Source organism: Mobula birostris, chromosome 8 (genome assembly GCF_030028105.1).
Source record: "Mobula birostris isolate sMobBir1 chromosome 8, sMobBir1.hap1, whole genome shotgun sequence".
Taxonomy (NCBI): domain Eukaryota; kingdom Metazoa; phylum Chordata; class Chondrichthyes; order Myliobatiformes; family Myliobatidae; genus Mobula; species Mobula birostris.
Genome location: NC_092377.1, coordinates 99,492,514 through 99,518,226, shown reverse-complemented (window position 1 = coordinate 99,518,226; position 25,713 = coordinate 99,492,514). Strand labels below are relative to the sequence as shown.

Below are 25,713 nucleotides of genomic sequence, written 5' to 3'. Positions count from 1 at the left end.
TCAGAACAAACCCCTCCTGTGCCCAGTGACCAGGGTTCATTTCCAGGTGTGATGAACAGCAGAATCTGACACCAAAAGTCACTCTTCAATTTGCATCTGGATTCGCCAAACGTAATGGTTAAAAATTCAACAGATTTATTTGAACTGTCTCCCCTATGTGAACAACAGGAATTCTGCAGATGCTGGAAATTCAAGCAACACACATCAAAGTTGCTGGTGAACGCAGCAGGCCAGGCAGCATTTCTAGGAAGAGGTGCAGTCGACGTTTCAGGCCGAGACCCTTCATCAGGACTAACTGAAGGAAGAATGAGTAAGGGATTTGAAAGTTGGAGGGGGAGGGGGAGATCCAAAAGTCCCCTATGTGAACTTGATTTGTCAGCAGGCGGGATGACTGAATAAACCTCCTTGCTCACACAGGGCAGGTGTGCAGCCTCCCAGTGTGAACTCACTATTACCTCATAAAGTGAGATAACTCAGTGAATCACTTCCCACAGCCTGAGCAGGTGAATGGCCTCTCCCTGGTGTGAACTCACTGGTGTGTCTGCATGTGGGATAACCTAGGAAATTCTCTCACACCTAAAGAGCAGGTGAACAGCCTCTCCCCAGTGGGAAATCTCTGATGTGTCAATAGCTCAGGTGACTCAATGAATTCCATCTCACACATGGAGTAGGTGAACAACCTCCCCTGGTGTAAATTTTATGATGTGTGTTCAGGTTGGACAACTGAATGAATCTCCTCCCACAGTCAGAACAAGTGTACTGTCTCACTGTGTCATGAGCTCCCTGATGTATCTTGAAGCTGGATGACAGAGTCTGTCCCATCCCTTGTACTGGCCTCTCTTCAGTGTGAACTCGTTGGTGTTACTGTAGTTGCAAGACTGAATTCCATCCCTTCCCACACACAGAGCAGGTTAATGACATTTTACCCACTGTTAACTTCTTGGTGTCTGTAGGTTGGATGAACGGCTGAATCCCTTTCCACACTGAACAGGTGAATTAATTTTCCTGGCTATAAAATTTCTAATGCATTGTCAGATCAGATAACATAGAGAACCCCACCCCCCCACCCCAAAACACTTCAAGCAGTTGTGTGTCTGATCTCGAGTGAAGATCTGCTGGTGTGTTCTCAGGGCCCTGGATCCAATGGGTTTCAATGAGAAGTTAAAACAGAAAACTTCATTCAGACACAGAGCAAGCGTCAAGCTGGGATGAGATACGGCATCTTTTCCAGGTATCGATAACTGATATACTGGTGTTACAAAGAAAATATATGTTCACTCCTTCAATAACACAAAGATAATTTACAAGATTTATCTCCAGGTTGGTTAATCCAAATCTCGCTCCTACACTGAACACATCTCCAGGTTTTCCTTGGTACAACTGGTGTGGTACCTATCTTGATGTTATCTAGAATCTGCAAGGCCACATTCAAAGATCTATGGTATTCAAGTGCTGGTGGACAAACATTCAGAACAGAATCAATGTGTTGTTGTGTTTGAGATTGTCATACACAGCTCCTTTGTTTTTTTTCTATCCTGTAAACAGTTCACTAAGAACATCAATGGGGGAAGGTCAGCATTTCAGGGTGATCTCCCACATCACCCTGTAACATTGAGACCAACAAGTTAAGAGAACAAATCCTCAACTTCTATCTGGTCATGGTCAGGTATCTGGACCCAGCATCAAATTCTAACTGTCTGTATCATAATGAGATAATCCTGCTGGTCATCTGTCTGTGATTTGACTCAGTTTGTCTCATCCATTGCTATAGCTTAGTAGTTCTGGGTATGTCTCACTGCTCTACTTGGGTAGAGATCTATCCAACCTCCTGGAGACTTTCTGATCACTGTGACCCTGAGGTGATTGATGGTGGTGAAGTCAACAGTGGCATGTCAATGAATGTCAAGGGTAGGTGATTAGACTTCCTTGTTGGAGGCTGGTAATATGTGGAACTTCTGTGGTGTGAATGTTACAGGTCACTTGTTACCCAAGACAGAGGTGTTCATTATCATTATACACGCAGACAGAAGAAACAATGGTCTCACTTAGCAGAAGGATCCAAAATCAGATGACATTCAACAGAGGTGATTTGTTAAAGAACCAAAAGTGACACAAGGAGTTTGTCTTTTTCTCATTCAGCTAATTGGCATTTCAACTCACTGGATGTTGGACCCAGTTCTTTCTTTTAGGCCTCAGTCTCGACTATTCCCATTATCTACCAAGGTATGGACATCAGGTGGTTCTCAACATTGGTCATGATCTCAACATTCCACTTCAATTGGTAGAAAATCACATTATCCATTTATCTCAAAGTTATCTTATAGCTTCTCACTGCCACAGCAACTTAGAACTAACAAGAAAATCTGTAGATGACCTGTCCCGATGAAGGGTCTCAGCCAGAAACGTCAACTGTTATTTTTCTGTCAATCAGATTCCAAATATTGCTACATCGTCATTTGTCACCATGCCCCCTTTCTGTTCTCTTACTCCAACCACTGTCCAGAGCCCCAAACACTGACCTATGCTGACTCTCTGGTTCTTCACCCTGCTCCACTGAACATCCAAATAACAATTCGCCACTCTGCTTTCAGATTTTAGAACACATTTGCGTATTCTAACAACCCAGCAATGTGAGATACAGCCCTTTGGAAACAGTGAAGTGTTAAATAGATCTGGGAAGGAGCAGGTTATCTATCAACGTCATTCTTCTTCAGCCCAGGGATTTGAGAAGCAAAGAACATGTCAAAGGTAACTACAGACGGCTTATCTTCTTCTTCAGTCTGCCAAAATTCATGCAGGAAATTCACCCACAGAGTGGTGACTGTTTGGAATGTATCACAGAGGGAGTGTGAGAGGTGAACAGCAGGGATGGATTTAAAAGGATTGCTGTGGAACGGAAACCCTGACAGGGATCAGCTGGGCTGAGTTGACTTCCTACTGTACACTGGGTGTATTGTAGATTCACTAGGCACCTGAGACAGTGATTAAAATAGAACTGATTTATTAGTCACAGATCCAGAATATTAAACTCCAGTCCCATCAAAGGGGAACATCAGCAGAAGAAACTCCTCCCATGCCCAGTGACCAGGGTACAGAACTGGGTGTGATGAGCAGCAGCAATAATTGCAGAGTTCAACAGTCACTTTTGAACTTGCCTCTGAATTCAGCAACTGTGATGGTTAAACATCCAGCAAGCAGCTTATTAAACCTTTTCCCCAGTGTGAACTCGGTAGTGCGTCACAAGGTTGGATGACTGAGTGAATCTCTTCCCACATTCAGAGCAGGAGAACGGTTTCTCACCAGTGTGAACTGACTGATGTGTCCGCAGGTTGCATAACTGAGTGAATCCATTCCCACAAATGGAACAGGTGAACGGCTTCTCTCCTGTGTGAACTCGCTGATGTGTCTGCAGATGTGATAACTGAGTGAATCCCTTCCCACAATTTGAGCAGGTGAATGGCCTCTCCCCAGTGTGAACTCGCTGGTGTACCTTCAGTTGAAATGACATTGGAAATCCCTTCCCACAGTCTGAACAGGTGAACTCCATCTCCCCAGTGTGAACTGACTGGTGTCTTCGTAGGTTGGATGACTGAGTGAACCGCTTCCCGCACACAGAACAGGTGAACGGCCTCGCTCCTGTATGAACTCGCTGGTGTGTCTGTAAGTGGGATGAGTGAGTGAATCCCTTCCCACAGTTTGAGCAGGTGAATGGCCTCTCCCCAGTGTGAACTCGCTGATGTTCCTTTAGTTGAAAAGACCGTGGAAATCCCTTCCCACAGTCTGAGCAGGTGAACGGCATCTCCCCAGTGTGAACTGACTGGTGTGCCAGTAGGTTTGATGACTGAGTAAATCCTTTTCCACACTCCGGGCAGGTGAATGGCCTCTCCCCAGTGTGAACTCGCTGGTGTGCCAATAGATTAGATGACCGAGTGAATCCCTTCCCACAGTCTGAGCAGGTGAATGGTTTCTCCCCAGTGTGAACTCGCTGATGTACCTTGAGTTGAGATGACTCAGTGAATCCCTTCCCACAATCTGAGCAGGTGAACGGTTTCTTCCCAGTGTGAACTAGTTGATGAGTCTGTAGGTTGGATGACTGAGTGAATCCTTTCCCACATTCTGAGCAGGTGAATGGTCTCTCTCCTGTGTGAACTCGCTGATGTACCTTCAGTTGAGATGACTGAGTGAATCCCTTCCCACAATCTGAGCAGGTGAATGGTTTCTCCCCAGAGTGAACTCGCTGGTGTGCCTGTAGGTTAGATGAGTGAGTGAATCCCTTCCCACATTCTGAGCAGGTGAATGGCCTCTCTGCAGAGTGAACTGACTGGTGTGCCAGTAGCTGAGATGATTGAGTGAATCCCTTCCTGCAGACTGAGCAGATAAATGGCCGTTCCCCAGTGTGAACTCGCTGATGTGTCTGTAGGTTAGATGAGTGGGTGAATCCCTTCCCACAATCTGAGCAGGTGAATGGCCTCTCCCCAGTGTGAGCTCGTTGATGTACTTTCAGTTCAGATGACTGCGTGAATCCCTTCCCACAGTCTGGGCAGGTGAATGGCCTCTCCCTTGTGTGCACTCGCTGATGTACCTTCAACTGAAATGACCGTGGAAATCCTTTCCCACAGTCTGAACAGATGAATGGCTTCTCCCCAGTGTGAACTGACCGGTGTGCCAGTAGGTCAGATGACTGAATGAATCCCATTCCACAGATTGTGCAGGTGAACGGACGTTTCCCAGTGTGAATTGATTGGTGTCTCCGTAGATTGGACGATTGAGTGAATCCTTTCCCACACACAGAACAAGTGAACGGCTTCTCTCCGGTGTGAACTCGTTGATGTACCTTCAGTTGAAATGACTGAGGAAATCCCTTCCCACAGACTGAACAGGTGAATGGCATCTCCCCAGTGTGAACTGACTGGTGTGTCAGTAGGTCAGATGACTTGAGTGAATCCCCTCACACAGTCTGAGCAGGTGAATGGTTTCTCCCCAGTGTGAACTCACTTGTGTGTATGCAATCTGAATGAGTGAGTGAATCCCGTTCCACAGCCGAAGCAGGTGAATGGCCTCTTCCCACTGCGAACTCACTGGTGTGTATGCGTGTCAGCTGAGTGAGTGAATCTCTTCCCAGACTGATATCAATACTCCAGAAATCAGACGTAGTGAATCCCTCGCACAATCAATGCAGTTGAAGAGCTTCTCTCTAATGAACAAATGCTGGTGTGTTCTCTGCACCCGGTTCCAGTGGATTTCACTGAGTTACAACAGAAAATATCATTTCAGACACGAAGTACATTTCCAGCTGGGATGAGGTACATCTTCAAGGATCAACAATGAATGTTATAAAGGAACTATCTGGTCACTCCTTAAATATCTGGACAGAGGGAGCAAAACTGATGTGTTGTTGTGTTTGAGATTCCTGTACACAAAATTTTTGCCGTTTCTAACCTGTAAAAAGATTCACAAAATAAATCAATGGAAGGAGGACAGCATTTCAGATGAGATCATTTCGGTGTCTATGCTGAGCTCCCACATCAGTGTTACAGTGAGGTTCAACACAAGTTAGAGGAACAACTCATCTTCTAACTGGGCACAGATCAGGAATCTGCACTGACCAGCAAATTCTCTGACTGTAACAGAATGGGCCATTTCTGCCTGTCTTCATTCTGTGACTCGGCTCAGTTTGTCTCTCTCCGTTAATATTATTTCAAATTATATCCCACAGCACCACAAAGAGAACAGGATATTATATGGATGATCCCGGAGACTTTCTAATTACTCTGACTCCCCCCCAGGTGGTGAACTCATCTACAGCAATGCCAATGAATATGAAGGAGGCAGTATCCTTTCTCAATGGAGTGTGACAGTTTAGCGATGTGAAATCTATACACTGTAGGTCACTCGTTACCCAGGACTAAGCTGATTGACATCATTACGTACCCAGAAAGAACAGTTCAAAACATAGTCTCATGGGTACAAAGGCCCAGAACAAGAGGAGGCAGAACAAAGGTAATTTTCTCAAGAACTAGAGCCGATGGAAGGAATTCGTTCCTAATTGGTTGACAGTAAGATAATCTCGAACGAAGAGTCTAACTCGAAACTATATTTTTGTGCCGTTCCTAATCCTCAGATTTAGATACCTGGAGCTGGAGCTCGAAATGCTGGAAGATCTATATGCTCCCATTCCCTCCGCATGTGCTCCCAAGTACACTTTACGAACTTGCGAGGAGGCGTGGAAAGTATCATACATGGCTGCCCGTATACCCAGAAACCCCCACGAACAAGAAACCCGTCACGGTCCCAACGCTACGCATGCGCCACAGAAATGGCGCCAGCACCTTTGCCCATCAGCAAAATCACTCCCCGGGGTTGTGAGACGGATCACGGGGTTGAGTGACGGAAATCACCGGGACCAGTCTCACCGTGTATCGGGAGATCACAGCAATTGTTCCTCAGTCAGAGTGCAGACACCCGAGTGAATGAAATCGCCCACCCACAGCCCCGCTCCTACCTGCTGTCGATCCTCCAGAGTCTTTTGTCCACTGAGCGTCTGCGTGATATTTGTGCGTTACGGCGACCCTTACGCCTGCGCATTCAATCGCTGGGTCACCTACGGCACATTCTGAAGTGCGGAGACTTCTGGGTAAGCACAGTGCCATTTAATTCGCTTCAAGTACTGGTCCACGTAACATGAATGTTTCAATAATAGTCAACATTTTTATGTAGAAAACTCAGCAAGCTCCCATAAACAATATACTCAATATCAACGAACATTCCCTGTGTCAAATTTCAAAGTCTAACCCACTTACAAATGCAGATATAAAACACGAGCTATTCTGCAGATGTTGGAAATACAGTCATAGTCATAGTCATAGTCTTACTTTATTGATCCCGGGGGAGATTGGTTTTCGTTACAGTTGCACCATAAATAGTAATAGAACTATAAATAATTAAATAGTAATATGTAAATTATGCCAGTAAATTATGAAATAAGTCCAGGACCAGCCTATTGGCTCAGGGTGTCTGACCCTCCAAGGGAGGAGTTGTAAAGTTTGATGGCCACAAGCAGGAATGACTTCCTATGACGCTCTGTGCTGCATCTCGGTGGAATGAATCTCTGGCTGAATGTACTCCTGTGCCCACCCAGTACCTTATGTAGTGGATGGGAGACATTGATCAAGATGGCATGCAATTTAGACAGCATCCTCTTTTCAGACACCACCGTGAGAGAGTCCAGTTCCATCCCCACAACATCACTGGCCTTACGAATGAGTTTGTTGATTCTGTTGGTGTCTGCTGCCCTCAGCCTGCTGCCCCAGCACACAAAAGCAAACATGATCGCACTGGCCACCACAGACTCGTAGAACATCCTCAACATCGTCCGGACCTCAGTCTCCTTAGGAAATAGAGACGGCTCTGACCCTTCTTGTAGACAGCCTCAGTGTTCTTTGACCAGTCCAGTTTATTGTCAATTCGTATCCCCAGGTATTTGTAATCCTCCACCATGTCCACACTGACCCCCTGGATGGAAACAGGGGTCACCGGTAACTCAGCTCTCCTCAGGTCGACCACCAGCTCCTTAGCCTTTTTCACATTAAGCTGCAGATAATTCTGCTCACACCATGTGACAAAGTTTCCAACCGTAGCCCTGTACTCAGCCTCATCTTTCTATGGCATCCAACTATGGCAGAGTCATCCGAAAACTTCTGAAGATGCCAAGACTCTATGCAGTAGTTGAAGTCCGAGGTGTAAATGGTGAAGAGAAAGGGAGACAAGACAGTCCCCTATGGAGCCCCAGTGCTGCTGATCACTCTGTCGGACACATAGTGTTGCAAGCACACGTACTGTGGTCTGCCAGTCAGGTAATAGAATAACACTTACAAAGTGCTGGAGGAACTCAGCAGGTCAGACAGTATTTTAGCAGAGGAATAAACAGTACAGGTATGATGAAGTGTTTTGTCGACATTTATTCTTCTCCATATATGTCGTTTGACCCGCTGAGTTCCAACAGCATTTTGCAGAAATAAACAACGTTTTTCTGTCAATCGGTTTCCACATATTGCTGATTTTCATTTGTAGCCACATCCTCCTGGTCCTCCTCCTCCTCTTTCTCCCAGTAAACTCTAGCCACCACTACTTTCAGGAGCCCCAAAGCTCTCAAAGATTTACCGAACATTCAGCTGTTACACTTTAGAAGAGGGTGGTGTACTGCAGTAAGCAAGCTGTGTGAGGAGGCACAATTGGACTGCGTCCAAGCAGTGAGCGGGAGCTCGAGAAGAAGCGGTGATTTCACTCCGATACGCGGCTGAAGATTTAAAAAAAATGCAGGGGCAAGCGGGCTGGCCATTGACAGAGTGGTTTTGGCTCATCAGGCTTGAGCGAAGTAAGTACCAGATAAGTTTCTATTTCTTCTTATTATTCTTCATTCCCCGTCTGTTAGGGCACATTTAGTGCAGTAAAAATGGCTCTGGGAGCCGTGTGTGTAAGATGTGGGAAGTCTGAGAGACCAGCCGCCTCCCGGATAACCACATTTGCTCCAGGTACACCGAGTTGCAGATCCTCAGCGCACGTGTTAAAGAACCGGAGCTGCAGCTCGATGACCTGCGGGTCACACTGAAGCCTGAGGAAGTGATAGTCAGGAGTTACAGGCAGAAGGTCATCCATGGGTTGAAGGAGCAGGTGACTGTCAGGAGAAGGAAAATAAATTGGCAGACAGTGCCGAGTACCCCTGTGGCCGTTCCTCTCAGGAATATGTTTTGCACTTTTAATACTGTTGTGTGAAACGATGTATCAGTGGGGAGCTACAGTGACCAGGTCTCTCCCACTGAGACTGGTGTTGTGGCTCAGAAGAGAAGAGCAGTGACAGGAGATCCCTTAGTTAAATAAAAAGAGACAAAATTCTGTGGACGCAATGGAGACATCCAGATGATATGTTGCCCCAAGGTGACAGGGTTAGGGATGTATCTGATGGGGTCAACAGCATTCAAAAGGGGAAGGGTGAGCAGCAAAAAGTCTTAGTACATATTGGCACCAATGACATAGGCAGGAAAGGTAAACAGGACCAGAAGAGAGATTTTAGGGAGCTAGATAGAAAGATGAAAAGCAGGACCTTCAGGGTAGTAATCTCTGGATTACTGACTGTGCCATATGCCAGTGAGGTTAAGAATAGAATGATTTGGCAGATGAATGCGGGACTGAGAAACTGGTGCAGAGGACAGATGTTCAGATCTCTGGATCATTGGAATTCTTCTGGGGAAGCTATGACCTGTAGAAAAGGGATGGGTTACACCTGAACCTGAGGGGAACCAATAACCATGAGGGCAGGTTGGCTACAGCTGGTCAGGGGTGGCGGCTGGTTTAAACTAATTTGGCATGGGGGTGGGAACTGGAGTGATAAGGCTGAGGATGGGGTAGTTGGTTCACAAACAGAGGCTGTGTATAGTGAGACTGCTGGCAAGGAGAGGCTGATGATGGGGTAAAATTGCTGACAATGGGATGAGTTGCATTGTAAAAGGGTGACAAAATCAAAAAGGGTGATGAATTGAGGACTGAAAGTGTTATGTTTGAATACACGCAGTACTGTATATGGAATAAGGCGTTTGAACTTGTAGCACCATTAGAGATTGGCATGTATGTTGTTGTTCACATCACTGAGTTGTGGCTGAAAGAAGATCATAGCTGGGAGCTTTATGCTTTCATGTACACATTGTATCAAAAGAACAGACAGGTTGACAGAGGGAGTAGTGTGGCTCTGTTGGTAAAACATGAAATCACATCCTTAGAAAGAGGAAACATAGGATCAGAAGGTGTAACATCATTGTGGGTAGAGCTTAGAAACTGCAAGGATAAAAAGACAAACAACAGAAAATCTGCAGATGCTGGCAATCCAAAGCAACAGTCACAAAATGCTGGAGGAACTCAGCAGATCAGGCAGCATCTATGGAAAAGAGTACAGTCGACGTTTTGGACCGAGTCCCTTCAGCAGGTCTGGAGAAAAAAGATGAAGAGTAGAGTTAAAAGGTTGGGGGAGGGAAGGGAGAAACAGACCCTCCCCTCCGATCTTTTAATTCTACTCCTCATCTTATTTTTCTCCAGTCCTGCTGAAGGGTCTTGGCCTGAAAAGTCAACAGTTTATTATTTTTCAAAGAAGCTGCCTGGCTTGCTGAGTTCCTCCTGCACTTTGTGTGTGTTGCTTTGGATTTCCAGCATCTGCAGATTTTCTCTTGTTCAAGGTATTGAAATATAAGTTTGGTGGGGCAGGAACAAGCGGAAACAATGGGTCTACCTGGACAAGCAGGTTAATGGATCTTGGGTAGGAGGTAGAAACAGGAGGTACAGAGTGAGGGAACTATGAGGTCAGTGGCAGTGGATAGGAGATCCCCAGAGTAGATAAGGTTGGTGATGGTGCAGGAGACAAGGGCCTGGTGCTCCTTAGTGGGGTCCTGTTCAAAGGGTAAGTAAGAGGAGGTGTCTGAGAGTTGCTGCTTGGCCTCAGCAAGGTGCAGGACAGTCTCCCAGACCACTACAGCACCCCCTTATCTGTGGGTTTAACGTTGAGGTTAGGATTAGTGTGGAGAAAGCAGTGAGCAGCACATTCAGAAGGAGTGAGGCTAGAATTGGAGAGAGGAGTGTTAAGATCGAGACGGTTGATGTCCCATCGGCAGTGAGCAATAAAAAAATCCTGAGCGGGTAGAAGACTAGAGCAGGATGTCTAGGAAAAGGAGAAGGGTTGAACGTGGGAGAAGGGGTCATCAGTGCGTGCCAGAGACTCCTTGCCAAAGAAGTAGATGGAGAATTAGTGAAAATGAGATGATCAGGGCCAGGGAACTTGAAATTATTGAAATAATCAAGAGTGCGTGAAGTGTCACGGATCTTTATTTCACCCTCTCCTCGTTTCACCTATCACACACCACCTTCTTCCACTCCCTCCACCTTCTTACTCTGATTTCTCATCTTTCTTTCCAGTGCTGATCAAGGGTAAAAAGACCCTGATGGGAGTTATATATTGATCCTTGAACGGTAGCAAAGATGTGGTGTACAATATGCAGGTAGATTGGGAAAATCAGGTTCATGTTGGGTTCCAAAAGGGAGAGTTTGTAGAATGCCTATGAGATAAATTTTTAGAGCAGCTCACAGTAGAGCCCACTAGGGAATCAGTTGTTTTGGATTGGGTGTTGTGCAATGAACTGGAATTGATCGGAGAGCTTAAGGTAAAGGAACCCCAAGGAGCCAGTGATCAAAATATGATAGAATTCACCTGCAGTTTGAGAAGGAGAAGCTGAAGTCAGGTGTATCAGTCTTACAGTGGAGTGAGAGGTACTGCAGAGGCATGAGAGGAGCTGACCAAAATAGATTGGAAGGAAACACTATTAAGGATGGTGTCGGCTGAGCGGGAATGGCTGGAGTTTCTTGGAGGAATTCAAAAGAAGCAGGATAGATATATGCCAAAGAAGAATAAGTATTCTAAAGGCAGGATGATCCAACCGTGGTTGACGAGAGAAGTCAAGGCCAAGGGGAAGGCATATAATAGAACAAAAACTAGTGAGAAGTTAGAGGATTATGGCGTTTTAAAAAATCAACATAAGGCAACTAAAAAAGCCATAAATAAGAAAAAGATGGAATAGGAAAGTAAGCTAGCCAATAATATTAAAGAGGATACAAAAAGTTTCTTCTGATAAATAAAGTGTAAAAGAGAGGTGAGAGTAGATATCGAACTGCTGTCAAACAATGCTGGAAATGGCAGAAGAAATAAATAAGTATATTACATCATTCTTCACTGTGGAAGACCCAGCAGTATGCTGGAAGTTCAAGAGTGTCAGGAGTTAAAAGTGAGTGAAGTTGCCATTAGTAGGGAGAATGTTCTTGAGAAACTGAATGGACTGGAAGTAGATAAGTCACCTGGGTCAGATGGTCTCCAACCCAGGGTTCTGAAAGGGATGGATGAAGAGATTGTGGAGGTATTAATGATGATCTTGGAAAAATCAATGGATTCTGGCATGGTTCTGGAGGTTTGGAAAATTGCAAATGTCACTTCACTCTTCAAGAAAGGGGGGAGGTAGAACAAAGTAAATTATAGGACAGTTAGTCTGAGCTCAGTGATGGGAAGATGTTGGAGTCAATTGTTAAGGATGTGATCTCGGGTACTTCAAAGTACCTGATAAAATAGGCTGAAGTAAGCATGGTTTCCTTAAGGGAAAATCCTGCCTGACAAATTTGTTGAATTCTGAAGAAATGACAAGCAGGAAGACAAAGGAGAATCAGCGGGTGTTGTTTACTTGAATTTTCAGAAGGCCTTTGGCAAGGTGCCACACATGAGGGTGCTTAACAAGTTAAGAGCCCATAGTATTACAGAAAAGATACTAGCATGGATAGAGCATTGACTGACTGACAGGAGGTAAAGGGTGGGATTAAAAAGACCAGTTTCTGGGTGACAGCAGGTTCCACGGGCCTGTGTTGGAACCACTTCTTTTTATGCTATGTGTCAATGATATGATATGTTGGAATTGATGGCTTTGTGGCCAAGTTTATGGATGATACAAAGATAGGTGGAGAGGCGGTTAGTGTTGAGGAAGCAGACAGTCTACAGAAGGACTTACACAGAATAAAAATGGTGGTGTTGTGAAGTGTATGATCATGCATTTTAGTAAAAGAAATAAAAGCATATATTATGTTCTAAATGGTGAAAAAATTCAAAAACCTGAGGTGCAAAGGGACTTGGGAATCATTGTGCAGGGTTCTCTGAAGGTTAGTTTGTAGGTTGAGTCAGTGGTGAGATAGGGAAATGGCATGTTAGCATTCATTTGAAGAGGACTAGAATACAAAACAAAGGATGTAATGTTGAGGCTTTATAAGACACTGGTGAGGCCTCACTTGCAGGAATCTGAGCAGTCTGGGGCTCCTTATCTAAGAACAGACGTGCTGACCTTGAAGAGGGTTCTAAGGAAGTTCATTTAAATGTTTGCAGGATTGAAAGGCTTATCGTATGAGGAGCGTTTGATGACGCTGGGCCTGTGCTCACGGTAATTGAGAAGAATTCCACAGTGAGCCCATCATCCTTCTCAGTCTGCAGAAAGTCATGTAGCAAATTCAGCAAATTCTTCACCCACAGAGTGCTGACCAGTTGCACCCTGTCATCACAGGGAGTGTGAGAGGTGAACAGCAGGGATGGATGTAAAAGGACTGATATGGAACAGAAACACAGGCAGGGACCAGTTGGACTGAGTGACCTCTCTACTGTATATTGGACAGAGACAGGAAGCACCCGAGACACAGGATTTGAAATAGGACAGATTTATTTGTCACAGATCCACAACATTAAACACCAGTCTAACTTCAGGTCAGCAACAGCAGAACAAACCCCTCTAACGCTCAGTGATCAGGGGTCTGTCCTGGGTGTGATGAACAGCCCAACATCTACAGAATATGACATTAACAGTGTTTTGTGAACTTGTAATTGAATTCAGCCAATGTGATGGTTAAACGTTCAACACAAGTGAACACAAGAAAGTCTGCAGATACTGGAAATCCAAAACAATACACACAAAATGCTGGAGGAACTCAGCAGGCCAGGCAGCATCTTTAGAAATGAATAAACAGTCAATGTTTCAGGTCAAGACCATTCTGCAGGACTGAATATGAAGAGGGAAGATGCCAGAATAAAAAGGTGGGGGAGGGGGGAAGAGAAGGACGCTAGCTGGAATGTGAAGGCGAAGGTGGGTGGGAAAGGTAAAGAGCTGGAGAAGAAGGAATCTGATAGGAAAGGAGAGTGGACCATTGGAGAAAAGGAAAGAGGAGGGGACCCAGCAGAAAAGGATAGGCAGGTGAAAAGAGGTAAAACACCAGAGTGGGAAATAGAGAAGGAGGGAAGGGGAAAAAGTTATTTCATGGAGAAATCGATATTCATGCCATCAGGCTACTCAGATGGAATATAAGTTGTTGTTTGTCCACCCTGAGGTGGCCTCATCTGGGCACAAGAGGAGGCTACAGACTGACATGTCAGAATAGGAATTGAGATATTTTGGCCACTGGCAAGTTCTGCGTTCGGTGAATGGAGCGGTGGTGCTCGACAAAGTGGTCACTCGATTTACGATAGGCCTCACCAATGCAGAGGAGGTTGCGTCAGGAGGATTGGACACAGTAGACAACCCCAGCAGATTCACAGGTTAAGTGTTGCCTCACCTGGAAGGACTGTTTAGGGACCTGAATTGAGGTGAGGGAGGAGGTGAATGGACAGGTGTAGCACCTTGGACATTTGCAGTGATGAGTGTCGGGAGGGAGATTAGTGGTGAGGGACGAATGGACAAGGGAATCGCTGAAGGAGTGATCCCTCCAGAAAGCAGAGGGGGAGAAGGAAAGTTATGTATTGTGGCAGGATCCCTTCGGAGAAGGTTGAAGTTCTGAGGAGGATATGTTGGAAGAGTAGGCTCATGTGGTGGTAGATAAGGACAAGAGGAACTCCACCACTGTTAAGACAGCGGGAAGATAGGTTGAGCGCGGATTTTCAGGCAATGAAGGAGATGTGAGTGAGGGGGAAATGAATAGTGGACAGAGAGAAAGCTTGCCTTTTGAAGGAGAAGAACATCTCTGATATCCTCGAAACGAAAGCCACATCCTGGGAACAGATGTGGAGGAGGTGCAGGAACTGAGGAAAGGAAATAGCAATTTTACAGGAGATAGAGCAGGAAGAGGTATAGTCAAGATAACCGTGCAAATTGGTAGACTTATAAAAGGTGTTAGTTGATAGTTTGTCTCTAATGATGGAGATGAAAAGATTGAGAAAGGGGAGGGAGGTGCCAGAATTATACAGCATATTTGAACCTCCTCCCTGTTGTGAAGTTGCTGGTGCTTTAGCAGGTGAGATGACTCTTTGCTCACTCCAGACGGAATTGTGGCCTCTATTTGTTGTGAATTCGCTGGACCCTCACAAGGTGGGTTAACTGAATGAATCCCTTCCCACACACAGATCATGTGAATGGCCTCTCCTATCTGCAGCTAGGATTGCCTTGTGAAGCCCTTATAAAATGAGAACCAGTGAATAACATTTCACTGCTATCAACCCTATGGGAATTTATCATTTCAGATCACGGACATGTACATGTATTCGGGTTCTCCTTGCTATGACTGGTGTGCAGCCTTCTCAAAGATCTCTTCTTCCACATTCAGCGATCGGTGCTGGTGAACAGACAGGCACAGCAGAACTGACGAGCTATTGTGTTTGAGATTCCCATACACAAATCACTTGCCTTTTATACACTGTAGGATGTTTGTAAATGACAACAGTGGGTAAAGGACAACATTTCAGCTGAGATAATTTTAGTCTGTATGGTGACCTCCGCTGTCACAGTTACAGCAAGGCTCAACACAATTTGGAAGAACAACACTTTATCTTCTAACTGGAGACAGTTCAGGCATCCGGACAAACAACAAATTCTCTGCCTTTCTGTCTATATCAGAATGGGTCATTTCTGCCCTCCATCAACATGTGACTTGGCTCAGTCTGTCTCTCTCCATTAGATTAGTTTCACATTCTGTGCCTGTCCCACAGACTTACTAAGAGCACATTGTATTTACACAGCTGCTTCTGGAGACTTCCTGATTGTCGTAACCCTCTTGACATTTGATAGTGGTAAACTCAGAGTCAGCAATGCCAGTCAACTTCAGGATTAGGTGATGAGCTTTCTCGTTCGAGGATGACAACCCAGTGTTTTGTGAGTGGCTGGAAACAGTGGGTCAATTTCGGACAGGAAGGAGGAAAGTTTTGGAGAACTCTAGGGATCAGTTCTTGGCCACAGTTGTTCACTGTTTAATGACCATGAGGAGGGAACGTGATGTGAGATGCCCAAGTCTCCTGATGACACAGAGACAGTGGAAGGAAATCTGATGAAGACATTGTGGTTCTGCATCAAGTGGTTTGGAAGGCAGATGGTACTCAATTGGATCATCCTCATCTCATGTCTACGTTCCTCCCATATAGTCTCACCGGACAATCCCACAGGAATATCCTCTCTAAGTACCATCGTGATGTTCTCCCCTTTTAAAAACACAACTCCCCCTCCTCTCTTACCTCCTTCTCCAACCTGCCTGTAGCTTCTGTACCCTGGAACATTGAGCTGCCAGTCCTGTCCCTTCCTTAAACGTGTTCTGTAATGAATATCTCGGTCTCATGTACAAATCCGTGCCCTGAGTTCATCTGCCTGACTTGTCAGGCTTCTTGTATTAGAATTATTGCACTTCACTCTATCAGACCTTCCTCACTCCCTGCCTTGCCCGTCTGTCTTATCTGCTCATCTTGCTCACTTTAAAATTTCTATTAGCCTCAACCTCCTCATCTGTCACACTACTGCATTGTATCCTACCCCACTGCTAGACTGACTTAAACCCTCCCAAATAGCGTTAGCATATCTCCCCACTCAGATATTGGTCTCCCTCCAGTTCATATGCAACCCACCTCTCTTGTACAGGAAACCTCTGCCCCAGGAGAGATCTTAATGGTCCCAGACCTGAACTGTTCCCTCTTGCACCAGTCTCTTGGTCACAACGTCATCTACACAGTCCTCCTGTTCCTACCCCACCAGCTCATAATCCATCGATCACCTTGAGCTCCCACTTTCAATCCTTTAACTTTCTGCCTCATTCCCTACATTCACTCTGCAGGCCCTCATCCATTTTGTCCCAGTGTGAATGTGTACAACAACCTCTGTCTGTTCACCCTCCCCCTACAGATTCTTCTGTAACCCACTGGAATCATCCTTCACCCCGACACCCCGGAGATAACACTCCATACTAGAGTCTCGTTCACAGCCACAGGATCTCCTGTCCATCCCCCTCACTATGGAATCTCCAATCACTACAGCTCTCCTTGTCTCCACCCTCTCCTGTTGTACATTGAAGCCAATCACTGTGCCACAGACCTGGCTACTGTGGCTGCTGCCCTCCTCTGAAAGGTTGTGTCTCTGTGACTGCATCACTCTCACACACTCTCCTGCTGATCAGCTCTAATTCCATCTGCTTCACCAGTGCATGAAACTAGGTTCAAGGTCCCCTGCCAACCTCCCATGTCAGGCCCACGTCTGCTTTGCCCACTGGACTGACCTCATTGAACATGGAAAAATGCTTCCAGACGTCTCCTTTCCACAGCCTGACTCTAACTTTCAGCCCATTTCCCCTGTTCTCGACTCTCCCACCAGGAAATGTTGTTTCTTTGCTCTTACCTGATCAGCTCCATGAATCCCAGTCCAGTATCAGTGTTGTATTTTTCTCTGTCATTGAAGTGCTGGGTTTAATGGTGTTTAATGGTGGAGTACAATGCTGGGTGTGTACAGGTCTGTGTGCTTACTGACCAGTGTGGAGAGTTTTATATTCCTGTGTCCTGGTAGTGAAGGACTTGGTGTTGTAAAGCCCTGCTGACTGTTTCTGGACAGTGCAGTGTGGTGCATTTTCATTGATTCCTTTCAGTTCACTATAGGGATGTTCAGGTCATATACTGCAGTGTCAGTTATCTGTCTCCTTGTAAAGACCAAGTATGTTCCACTGGTCCAGTACTGAGAGAGTCCATGTATCTATCTGACAAAAATAAAACCAGAGCTTGTTCAATATAGACTGAGCTGTGAGTGTTTCCAGCATTCTATGTTTTTATTTCAGGTTATCTGTTGTAAAGGTCTTTGCCATTATTGTATGGTGCCAGGTGTTGAAACTTCCTATACCCTTACGTTATGATACTAGCAGTTGTAACAGTTTGTGCCCTTTCAAAATGGTACTGGCAGTTGTAAGGGTCTGAGCCCTTGCTGTACCGTACCGGCTGGTGAAATAGTCTGTGCCCTTACTGTGCGGTACCAGGTGTTGTAACGTTTGGTGCCCTGACTGTACAGTGCCATCTGTGGTAACGGTCTGGGGCTTTACAGATTGGTGCTGGCTATTGTAATGGTCAGTGCCCTTAACAAATGGGGCCAGTTGTTCGAATGGTCTATGTCCTTACTGTATGGAACCAGCTGTTGTAATGCTCTGTGCCATCTGTAGTAAAGGCCTGTGCCCTTACAGATTGGTTTTGGCTATTATAACGGTCAGTACTCTTAATTTACAGAACCAGCTGTTGTAATGGTCTTTGCCCTTACTGTACAGAGCCAACTGTATAGCGGCTGGTGCCCTTAGTGTACGGTGCCATCTGTTGTAATAGTCTGTGCCTTTACTGTATATCACTGCCTATTGTACAAGAATGTCCCTTTTCTGTATAGTGCCACCCATGGTAAAGGTCAGTGCTCTTACTGAATGGCACTGGTTGCTCGAATGGTCTGTGCCTTTATTGTGCGGAACTGACTGTTGTAATGGTCGGTGCCCTTACTGTATGGCAATGCCTGTTGTAACATGTGTTCCCCTATTGTATGGTACTAGCTGTTGTAACTGTCTATGCCCTTACTGTACAGTATAAACTGTTGTCATGCTCTGTGCCCTTACTATATAGTGCCAACTTTTGTAACGGTCTGTGCTCCTACTGTACAGTACCAGCTGTTGCAAAGATCTTTGCCCTCACTGTACAGTACAGTCTGTGCCCTAACTGCGCAGAACTGTCTGTTGTAACAGTTTGTGCCATTACTGTGCGGGATTGGCTGTTGTAATGGTCTGTGTCCTCATCATATTGTACTGGCTGTTGTAATGGTCTGTGCCCTCATCGTATGGTGCTGGCTGTTGTAATGGTCTGTGCCCCTACTGTACTGTCCAGTCTGTGGTAACATTCTGTGCCCTTACTGTACAGTACCAGCTGTTGTAAGGATCTTAGTCTTTACTGTATGGTACCAGCTGTTGTAACGGTCTGGGCTGTTACATTGCTGGCTGTTGTAACAGTGTGTGCCCTTACTTTTTTGGACCAGTTGTTGTAATGATGTGTGTCTTTGCTATATGAAAACAAGAGTTGTAACAGTCTTTGCCATTACAGGTCAGTGCTGACTGTTGTAACATTTCTGCCCTTACTATAAGGAGCTGGTTGTTCTAATGGTCTATACCCTTGCAGTATTGTTGTGGTCTGTGCCCTGACTGTGCAATACCAGCTGTTGTAACGGTCTGTGCATTTACTGTATGGAACCAGCTGTTGTAATAGTCAGTGCCTTTGCTGTTTGGTGCCATCTGTTGTAATGCTCCGTGCCTTACTGTATGGCACTGTCTGTTTTAAAAGTACACAAGCCTCCAAAAATAAATCTCCATTTAACTAATTATGTGACTTCTAACACTAATTGGCTGTACCAGTAATGATTTGGTGTGTCATATTAAAAGGAGTGAATACTAATGCAATCAATTATTTTGTGTTTAATAATTGTAATAAATTTAGACCAACTTGTAGAAAATTGTTTTCACTCTGACACGAGTCTTTTTCTATTGCCCAGTGTCAAAAGAGGCAAATTAAATCCACTGTGATTCAATGTTGTGAAACAATAAAACATGAAAACTTCCAAAGGGGTGAATACTTTTTATAGGCACTGTATGTCCCTTTTCTGTATGATGCCATCTGTGGTTAAGGTGTGTGTACTTACAGCCAGTACTAAACTGTTGTAATGGTCAGTGCTCTGCCTGAATGATACCATCTGTTCGAATGGTCTGTGCTCTTACTGTGTGGAACCGACTGTCGTAATAGTCTGCTCCCTCATTGTACAGTAGCTGCTGATGTAATGATCAGTGCTCTTACTTTATGGTACCAGCTGTTGAAACAAGTTGTGCCCTTACATTACAGCAAAGACAGTTGTCACAGTCTGTGCCCTTACTGGATGGTACAGGCTGTTGTAAAGGTCTGTGCCCTTTCTGTAGAGTTCCGGCTGTGGTAACAGTCTGTGCTCTCACTGTGTGGTGTCATCCATTTTAAAGGTCTGTGCCCTGACTGCATGGCGTCAGCTGTTGTTAAGGACTATGCCCTTATTGTATGGTGCCAACTGTTGTGAAGTTCTGTGTACTTACAGCACAGTGTTGGCTGTTACATAGAACATAGTGCAGCACTAAGAGAAGGACTTGGGGATAGGGAGATCAATGGCAAGTGTATTGATATGCTAGCACATTTCAAAGTAAAGTAGAAGTAAAGAGCATTAAGCTGGATAAGTCCCCATGGCCTGATCGAGTATACCCCAGATTATTGAGGGAGGCAAGAGAAGAGATTACTAAAGCCTTGACCAATATCTTTATGTCCTCTCTAGCCACTGGTGATATCCTGAAGGACTGGCAAATGGCTAAAGTTGTCCCATTATTCAAGAAGGGAACCATGAATAAACCTGGAAATTATAGACCGGTGAGTCTCATGTCAGTGGTAGGGAAGATATTGGAGAGAATTCTTTGGAATAGGATCTATGAGCATTTGGAAAATCATGGCCTGATTAGGGAGAGCCAGCATGGCTTTATGTGGGCAAGTAGTGTCTTACTAACTTGATTGAGTTTTTGATGAGGTGATGAGGGTGATTGATGAAGGCACAAGAGATCTGTTGTCTACATGGGTTTAGTAAGGTGTTTGACAAGGTTAGTCATCCAGAAGATTAACATGAATGGGATTCATGGTGAATTTGGATTTACAACTGGATGATTCGTAGAGACAGATGGTAGTGATTGAAGGGACTTATTCTACTGGAGGTCTGTCATTACTGGTATTCCACAGGGATCTGTTTTGGGACCTCTGATGTTTGTGATGTATATAAATGACCTAGGTGAAAATATAGATGGCTGGGTTAGGAATTTTGTAGATGATGAAAAGATTTGTGTTGTTGTGGATGGTGTAGAAGATGGGCAAGAACACAGTGGGATATAGATCAGTTACAGATATGGGCAGAAAAATAGCAGATGGAGTTTAACCCGGCCACATGTGAAGTGTTACACCTTAGTAGGTCAAAAATATACTGTGAAAGGCAAGACCTTGAACAGTGTTGATGAGCAGAGAGATCTTGGGCTCCAAGTTCATAGCTCCATGAAAGTAGCTGCACAGGTTCATAGGGTGGTTAAGAAAGCATACCTTTATTATTCAAGGCACTGAGTTCAATAGTCAGGAAATTATGCTGCGGTTTATAAAACTCTAGATAGACTGCATCTGAAGTTTTGCATACAGTTTTGGTCCCACCATTATAGGAAGGATGTTGAGACTCTGGAGACACCAGCATCCCCTCCAAGGCCGTGTGCATCATGAACACATTCGTGTATGAGATTTTCACACACATCACAGGTGAGGCTTCCTGCCTGGCCCATTACAAGAAACAGTTCACCATCAGCTCCTGGGAGATCTAAACTGCCATGTGGCTAATGCTGCTTGGGAAGTTGTCCAATCACACCATTTCAGAAGGGACAAAGGCAGTGGCCAAGTACACCAGCTCCAAGTGCATTTCCACAGGGTGCTACAAAACAAACTGAAAACCCACTGACTCTATTAGATATCACACACCGTTTGCTTGAAAGATTTGTCTAAATATTTTGAAGATACTTTTCTGCATCTGCTTCAGTATTTTTGTTTTAGCCGTACTGGTGAAATTTTTGTTTTTTTTTACAAAACTATATAACTTTATTTACATCACATATACACAAGGTACAGACATTCAATATTTATAAGGCAGTAAGTATACTCAGTTTAAGACATGGTTATTACTGTCTATGAAACAGTCAGTACCCTGGGCGGGGGGGGGGCGGGCACCCTCTCCACGGACAGCGGGCAAGAAATGTATCCTTGAAAAAGGGGCAGGGAAAATTCCCGTGTTCCTGCACTAGCATGGAACTTCCACTTCTTCCCCATTAGTTTGTCTCCATCTTCAGACACTTGTACCATTGAACTTTTCCATTGACAGTGGATGAGGTTGCATGGGATTTTTGTAAGCTTTCTGTTGTTCGTGTTCTAGACATGAAGGGAATGCCTCTTGGTTACTCCACTATACTGTTTCCTAGGTGCCCTGAACCTACATCAGAATAAATTAACTGTCATATCACTGTTTCTGTGCTTCCACCACAGACTGTGAAGTGAATCTTCCATGATGTGATGTGTTTTCACAAAGAGGGACACATTCCCAGAGGCAGTTATGGTAGAATTAATTTAGATTAGATTAGATTATGAGGACACTCAGTCCTCGTTTATTGTCATTTAGAAATGCATGCATGCATTAAGAAATGATACAATGTTCCTCCAGTGATATCACACAAAAAACAAGACAAACCAAAGACTAACACTGACAAGACCACATAATTATAACATATAGTTACAGCAGTGCAAAGCAATACCATAAGTTGATAAAGAACAGCCCATAGGCACAGTAAAAAAAAGTCTCAAAGTTCCCATTGACTTCTGATAGTCCCCAATAGCAGGCAGAAAAAGGGAGAAACTCTCTCTGCCATAAACCTCCAGGCACTGACAACTGTCGAAGTATTGGAAGCACCCGACCACAGCTGACTCTGAGTCTGTCTGAAAACTTCAAGCCTCCGACCAGCCCCTTGACACCGAGCACCAAGCACCATCTCTGCCATGCGCTTCAACCCCGTCCCGACCACTGAGCAACAAGCAAAGCCGAGGATTCGGGGCCTTCCCCGCCGGAGATTCTGGATCACACAGTAACAGCAGCAGCGAAAAAGGCATTTCAGAAGTTTCTCCAGATGTTCCTCCATTCTGTCACGTCTGTCTCCATTAAATCAGGATTGTGCACAGCACCCTACTTGACAGATTACAGATATCATTCACCGGAGAGGCCGCGCAAGCTGCGTCGCGCCGCCATCTTCTCCTATCTTCACAGAGAATTCATATTCTCCTGGACGGTAACCAGGATTCAGTGACTGACCATGCAGGGAGTCCACGTTCACAGAGAGGTTTCTAATTGCTTTCTTTTGGTCTGTTGTTTAATTTTATTTTTTATTTGATGTGGTTTGGTGTTGAACTGAGACGGCAGGGCTCCGGTCTGAGAGCCAGGAATAAGCTGGTGTTTGGTCGATTGAAGCACCAGGCCAAATTGAAAATGTCAGGGTGTTGGGGCTGGGGGTCAGGAAGGTGTTCAGCTTGCTGCTCAGTGAGGTTTATTCATTCCCGTGCAGAACCAAGGCTGTGGTCTGTAACTAACAGGATCCTGTATCGGCTGTGACTGGCTTCGTGACTGTGAACTCACTTTCATGAACTTTAGTTCTGAATATTATTTGTTTACTTTCTATAATTTGCAGGATTTGTTCATTTTTGCACATTGGGTGTTTGACAATCTTTTTTAATGAGTTCCATCATGTCTCTTTGTTTGGTGGCTCATCCTAAGGAGATGAATCTTCAGGCTGTATGTAGTATACATTGATAATAAATATAGTTTGAAGTCTTTTTTTTCAAATTTCATGTCCTTTTGGGGAGTGACAGTTATTTTTCGCGCTTCTTTTGCTGCGGTCTGATCATTGGAGAATCAGACAGCCGCTAATCCACATCACCAATCGAAAAAAGCATTTCACCACCAATCGTAAATGTCATTCCGCAATCCTCCAGAAGCTATAAAATTGGTGAATGCGGAACCATTTCCTCATTCTCTGCGAAGGAGTTTGCTGAAATGAGTGGACGAGGGAAAACCGGAAAGGCCAAGAGCAAGCCTAAGTCTCGCTCGTCCCGGGCCGGACTGCAGTTCCCGGTGGGCCGTGTTCACAGGCTCCTGAGAAGGGGTAACTATGCTGAGCGGGTGGGTGCCGGAGCCCCGGTCTATCTGGCTGCTGTGCTCGAGTATCTGACGGCTGAAATCCTCGAGTTGGCCGGTAACGCAGCCCGGGACAACAAGAAGACCCGCATCATCCCCAGACACCTGCAGCTGGCCGTCCGCAACGACGAGGAGCTCAACAAGCTGCTGGGAGGGGTGACCATCGCTCAGGGCGGGGTGCTGCCCAATATCCAGGCCGTGTTGTTGCCCAAGAAAACCGGCGGGTCCACCAACCCCAAGGCCAAGTAAAGAGATAAAAGCGACAATTTAAAAACCAAAGGCTCTTTTCAGAGCCACTCAGATTGTCTGTGGAAGGGCTGAGCACCGACTGGGTGAGTCCGGGGCATTTTCGTTCAAAGTGTCTGTCGTAGACAAGCGTTTTGAATTCAGTCTAAAGCGCATCTCTTCCTCTGAAATAAATAAAACCTATTTATTTGCCCACTTTAACAGATTGCCTCATTTTACCTAAAGTTTAGGATTTTTTTGAACCGTTAGCGCCGCTTCCGGCGTGAATACAGGGCGGCGGTTGGTTGGCGGTAATAATCTGATTGGCGAGTGAAAAAGGCCAATCAGAGAGCTCAATCACCAGCGAACGGGCGGCAACAGGACAAGCGCCAAAACTAACCGAAAATCCTGAAATTTGAAAAGTCCGCCAAGAGGAAAATAAATCTATAGAACAGTCCGAAAGCAAATAATTACAGCTGTGTGAATAGGAGCCGTCACATGACCCTGATCCATTTATAATATTGACAGTGTTTATTAAGTTTAATGTTCAAAGTAAATTTATTATCAAATTCTATACAGCATATACAACCTTGAAGTTCACTTCTTGCAGACACCCACAAAATAAAGAAACACAATAGAATCCATGGAAAACCACAAAGACCAACAAACAACCAATGTGCAAAAGTGGACGAATCGTGCAAATAATTAAAAAAAACCAGAAATAATACATAGACCACATCCGCAGAGCCCCGAAAGTTAGTTCTCCGCTTCGAGATACTCATTGAATTACGGATCGGAATAAATGCTGATTCATAGAACATGACAGCTTTTTTTAAATTATTTAAAACGCATCAGCTTATGGACGGCTCGGAAACAGCGGTCAGGGTTGAGACTGCGATGTGAAGTTGTTTTGTGAAAGGACCGTAAATCTATTGCGAATCTCAGCTGATTCAGAACAGGGTTCAGGACAGTTACCAAACACCGAACTGCGGGTAATAAACCACTCTAACGTCAATTAACCCGCAACAGCAAAATTCTGCCTCTCAAGAATAAGCGTTTTGTGTAAAGTTGTGTGTGTATGTCTGAAAATCGAACCGAGCTGATCTAGACAAGGTTAAAGTCTCGGTGTTCGGCCAATGGGTAGGGAGAGCGATCCCGGGATTGAACCGGACAGATGGACCGCAAGCTGTAAACAACATAAATTACAATGATTTCCAAACTGAAGATTCCAATAAATGGTTTGTTATATTTCACTGTTGAAATATTGGAGCAATTCTTTCATCGAGACATCGAGTAGCTGTTAAAAGAGCCGTTGTGTTTAGTCACCGCTCTGTGGAGTTTCACTTGTAGCTGGTGTACTTTTTAAAAATATTTTTAATCAATTTTAATTTTTATTGAACACAAACAAAAATACTAAACATATGCTAACAAAGCCAGGGAATCAAACATAAGCAGCAGCAATTATATAACTATTAACTTTAAATATACAAACAAAAAAGAAAATCCACTCTAAATACTGTTGGACAGAAGGAACTATATCTAAAAGGAGTCACAAAACAAAAAACATTTACAGAAATAACCTGAAACGTTGACAAATTTGTATAATCTTTACAGCTTTCTGGTTATGGGAAGTTTTCAGAATATTAATGTATAGTTTGAAGTCTGACGTATAAAATATAAATGAAAGTTTCTTATTGCTGTATTTGCATTTATGGATATAAAATTTGCTGTAAATTAACAAAAGATTTATGATAAAGAAATGATCCCTATGAGATTTGGTATTTAGTAAACCCAAATAAAACATATTCAAAACAAAAAGTAAAATCCAAATTAATATATTGATCTA

The 25,713-nt window shown here is 44.6% G+C and overlaps 3 protein-coding genes across 3 annotated transcripts in view; 1 reads left to right on the top strand and 2 right to left on the bottom strand.

The window, feature by feature from the left end:
- The window catches only part of LOC140201520 (histone H3), a 57,547-nt gene that overhangs the window by 12,477 nt on the left and 19,357 nt on the right, over window positions 1-25,713 (bottom strand). The gene's annotated exons all lie outside the window — the stretch shown is intronic.
- Window positions 2,985-6,679, bottom strand: LOC140201519 (uncharacterized). Its single transcript, XM_072265764.1, has 2 exons — window positions 6,503-6,679; window positions 2,985-5,439 (listed from the first exon to the last, which is right to left on the bottom strand). Exon 2 carries the CDS (start codon window positions 4,889-4,891, stop codon window positions 3,203-3,205), a length of 1,689 nt encoding a protein of 562 aa, XP_072121865.1. The 5' UTR covers window positions 4,892-5,439; window positions 6,503-6,679; the 3' UTR covers window positions 2,985-3,202.
- Window positions 23,475-25,120, top strand: LOC140201523 (histone H2A-like). The gene has a single exon (XM_072265770.1). The coding sequence runs from the start codon at window positions 23,502-23,504 to the stop codon at window positions 23,889-23,891; it is 390 nt and encodes a 129-aa protein (XP_072121871.1). The 5' UTR covers window positions 23,475-23,501; the 3' UTR covers window positions 23,892-25,120.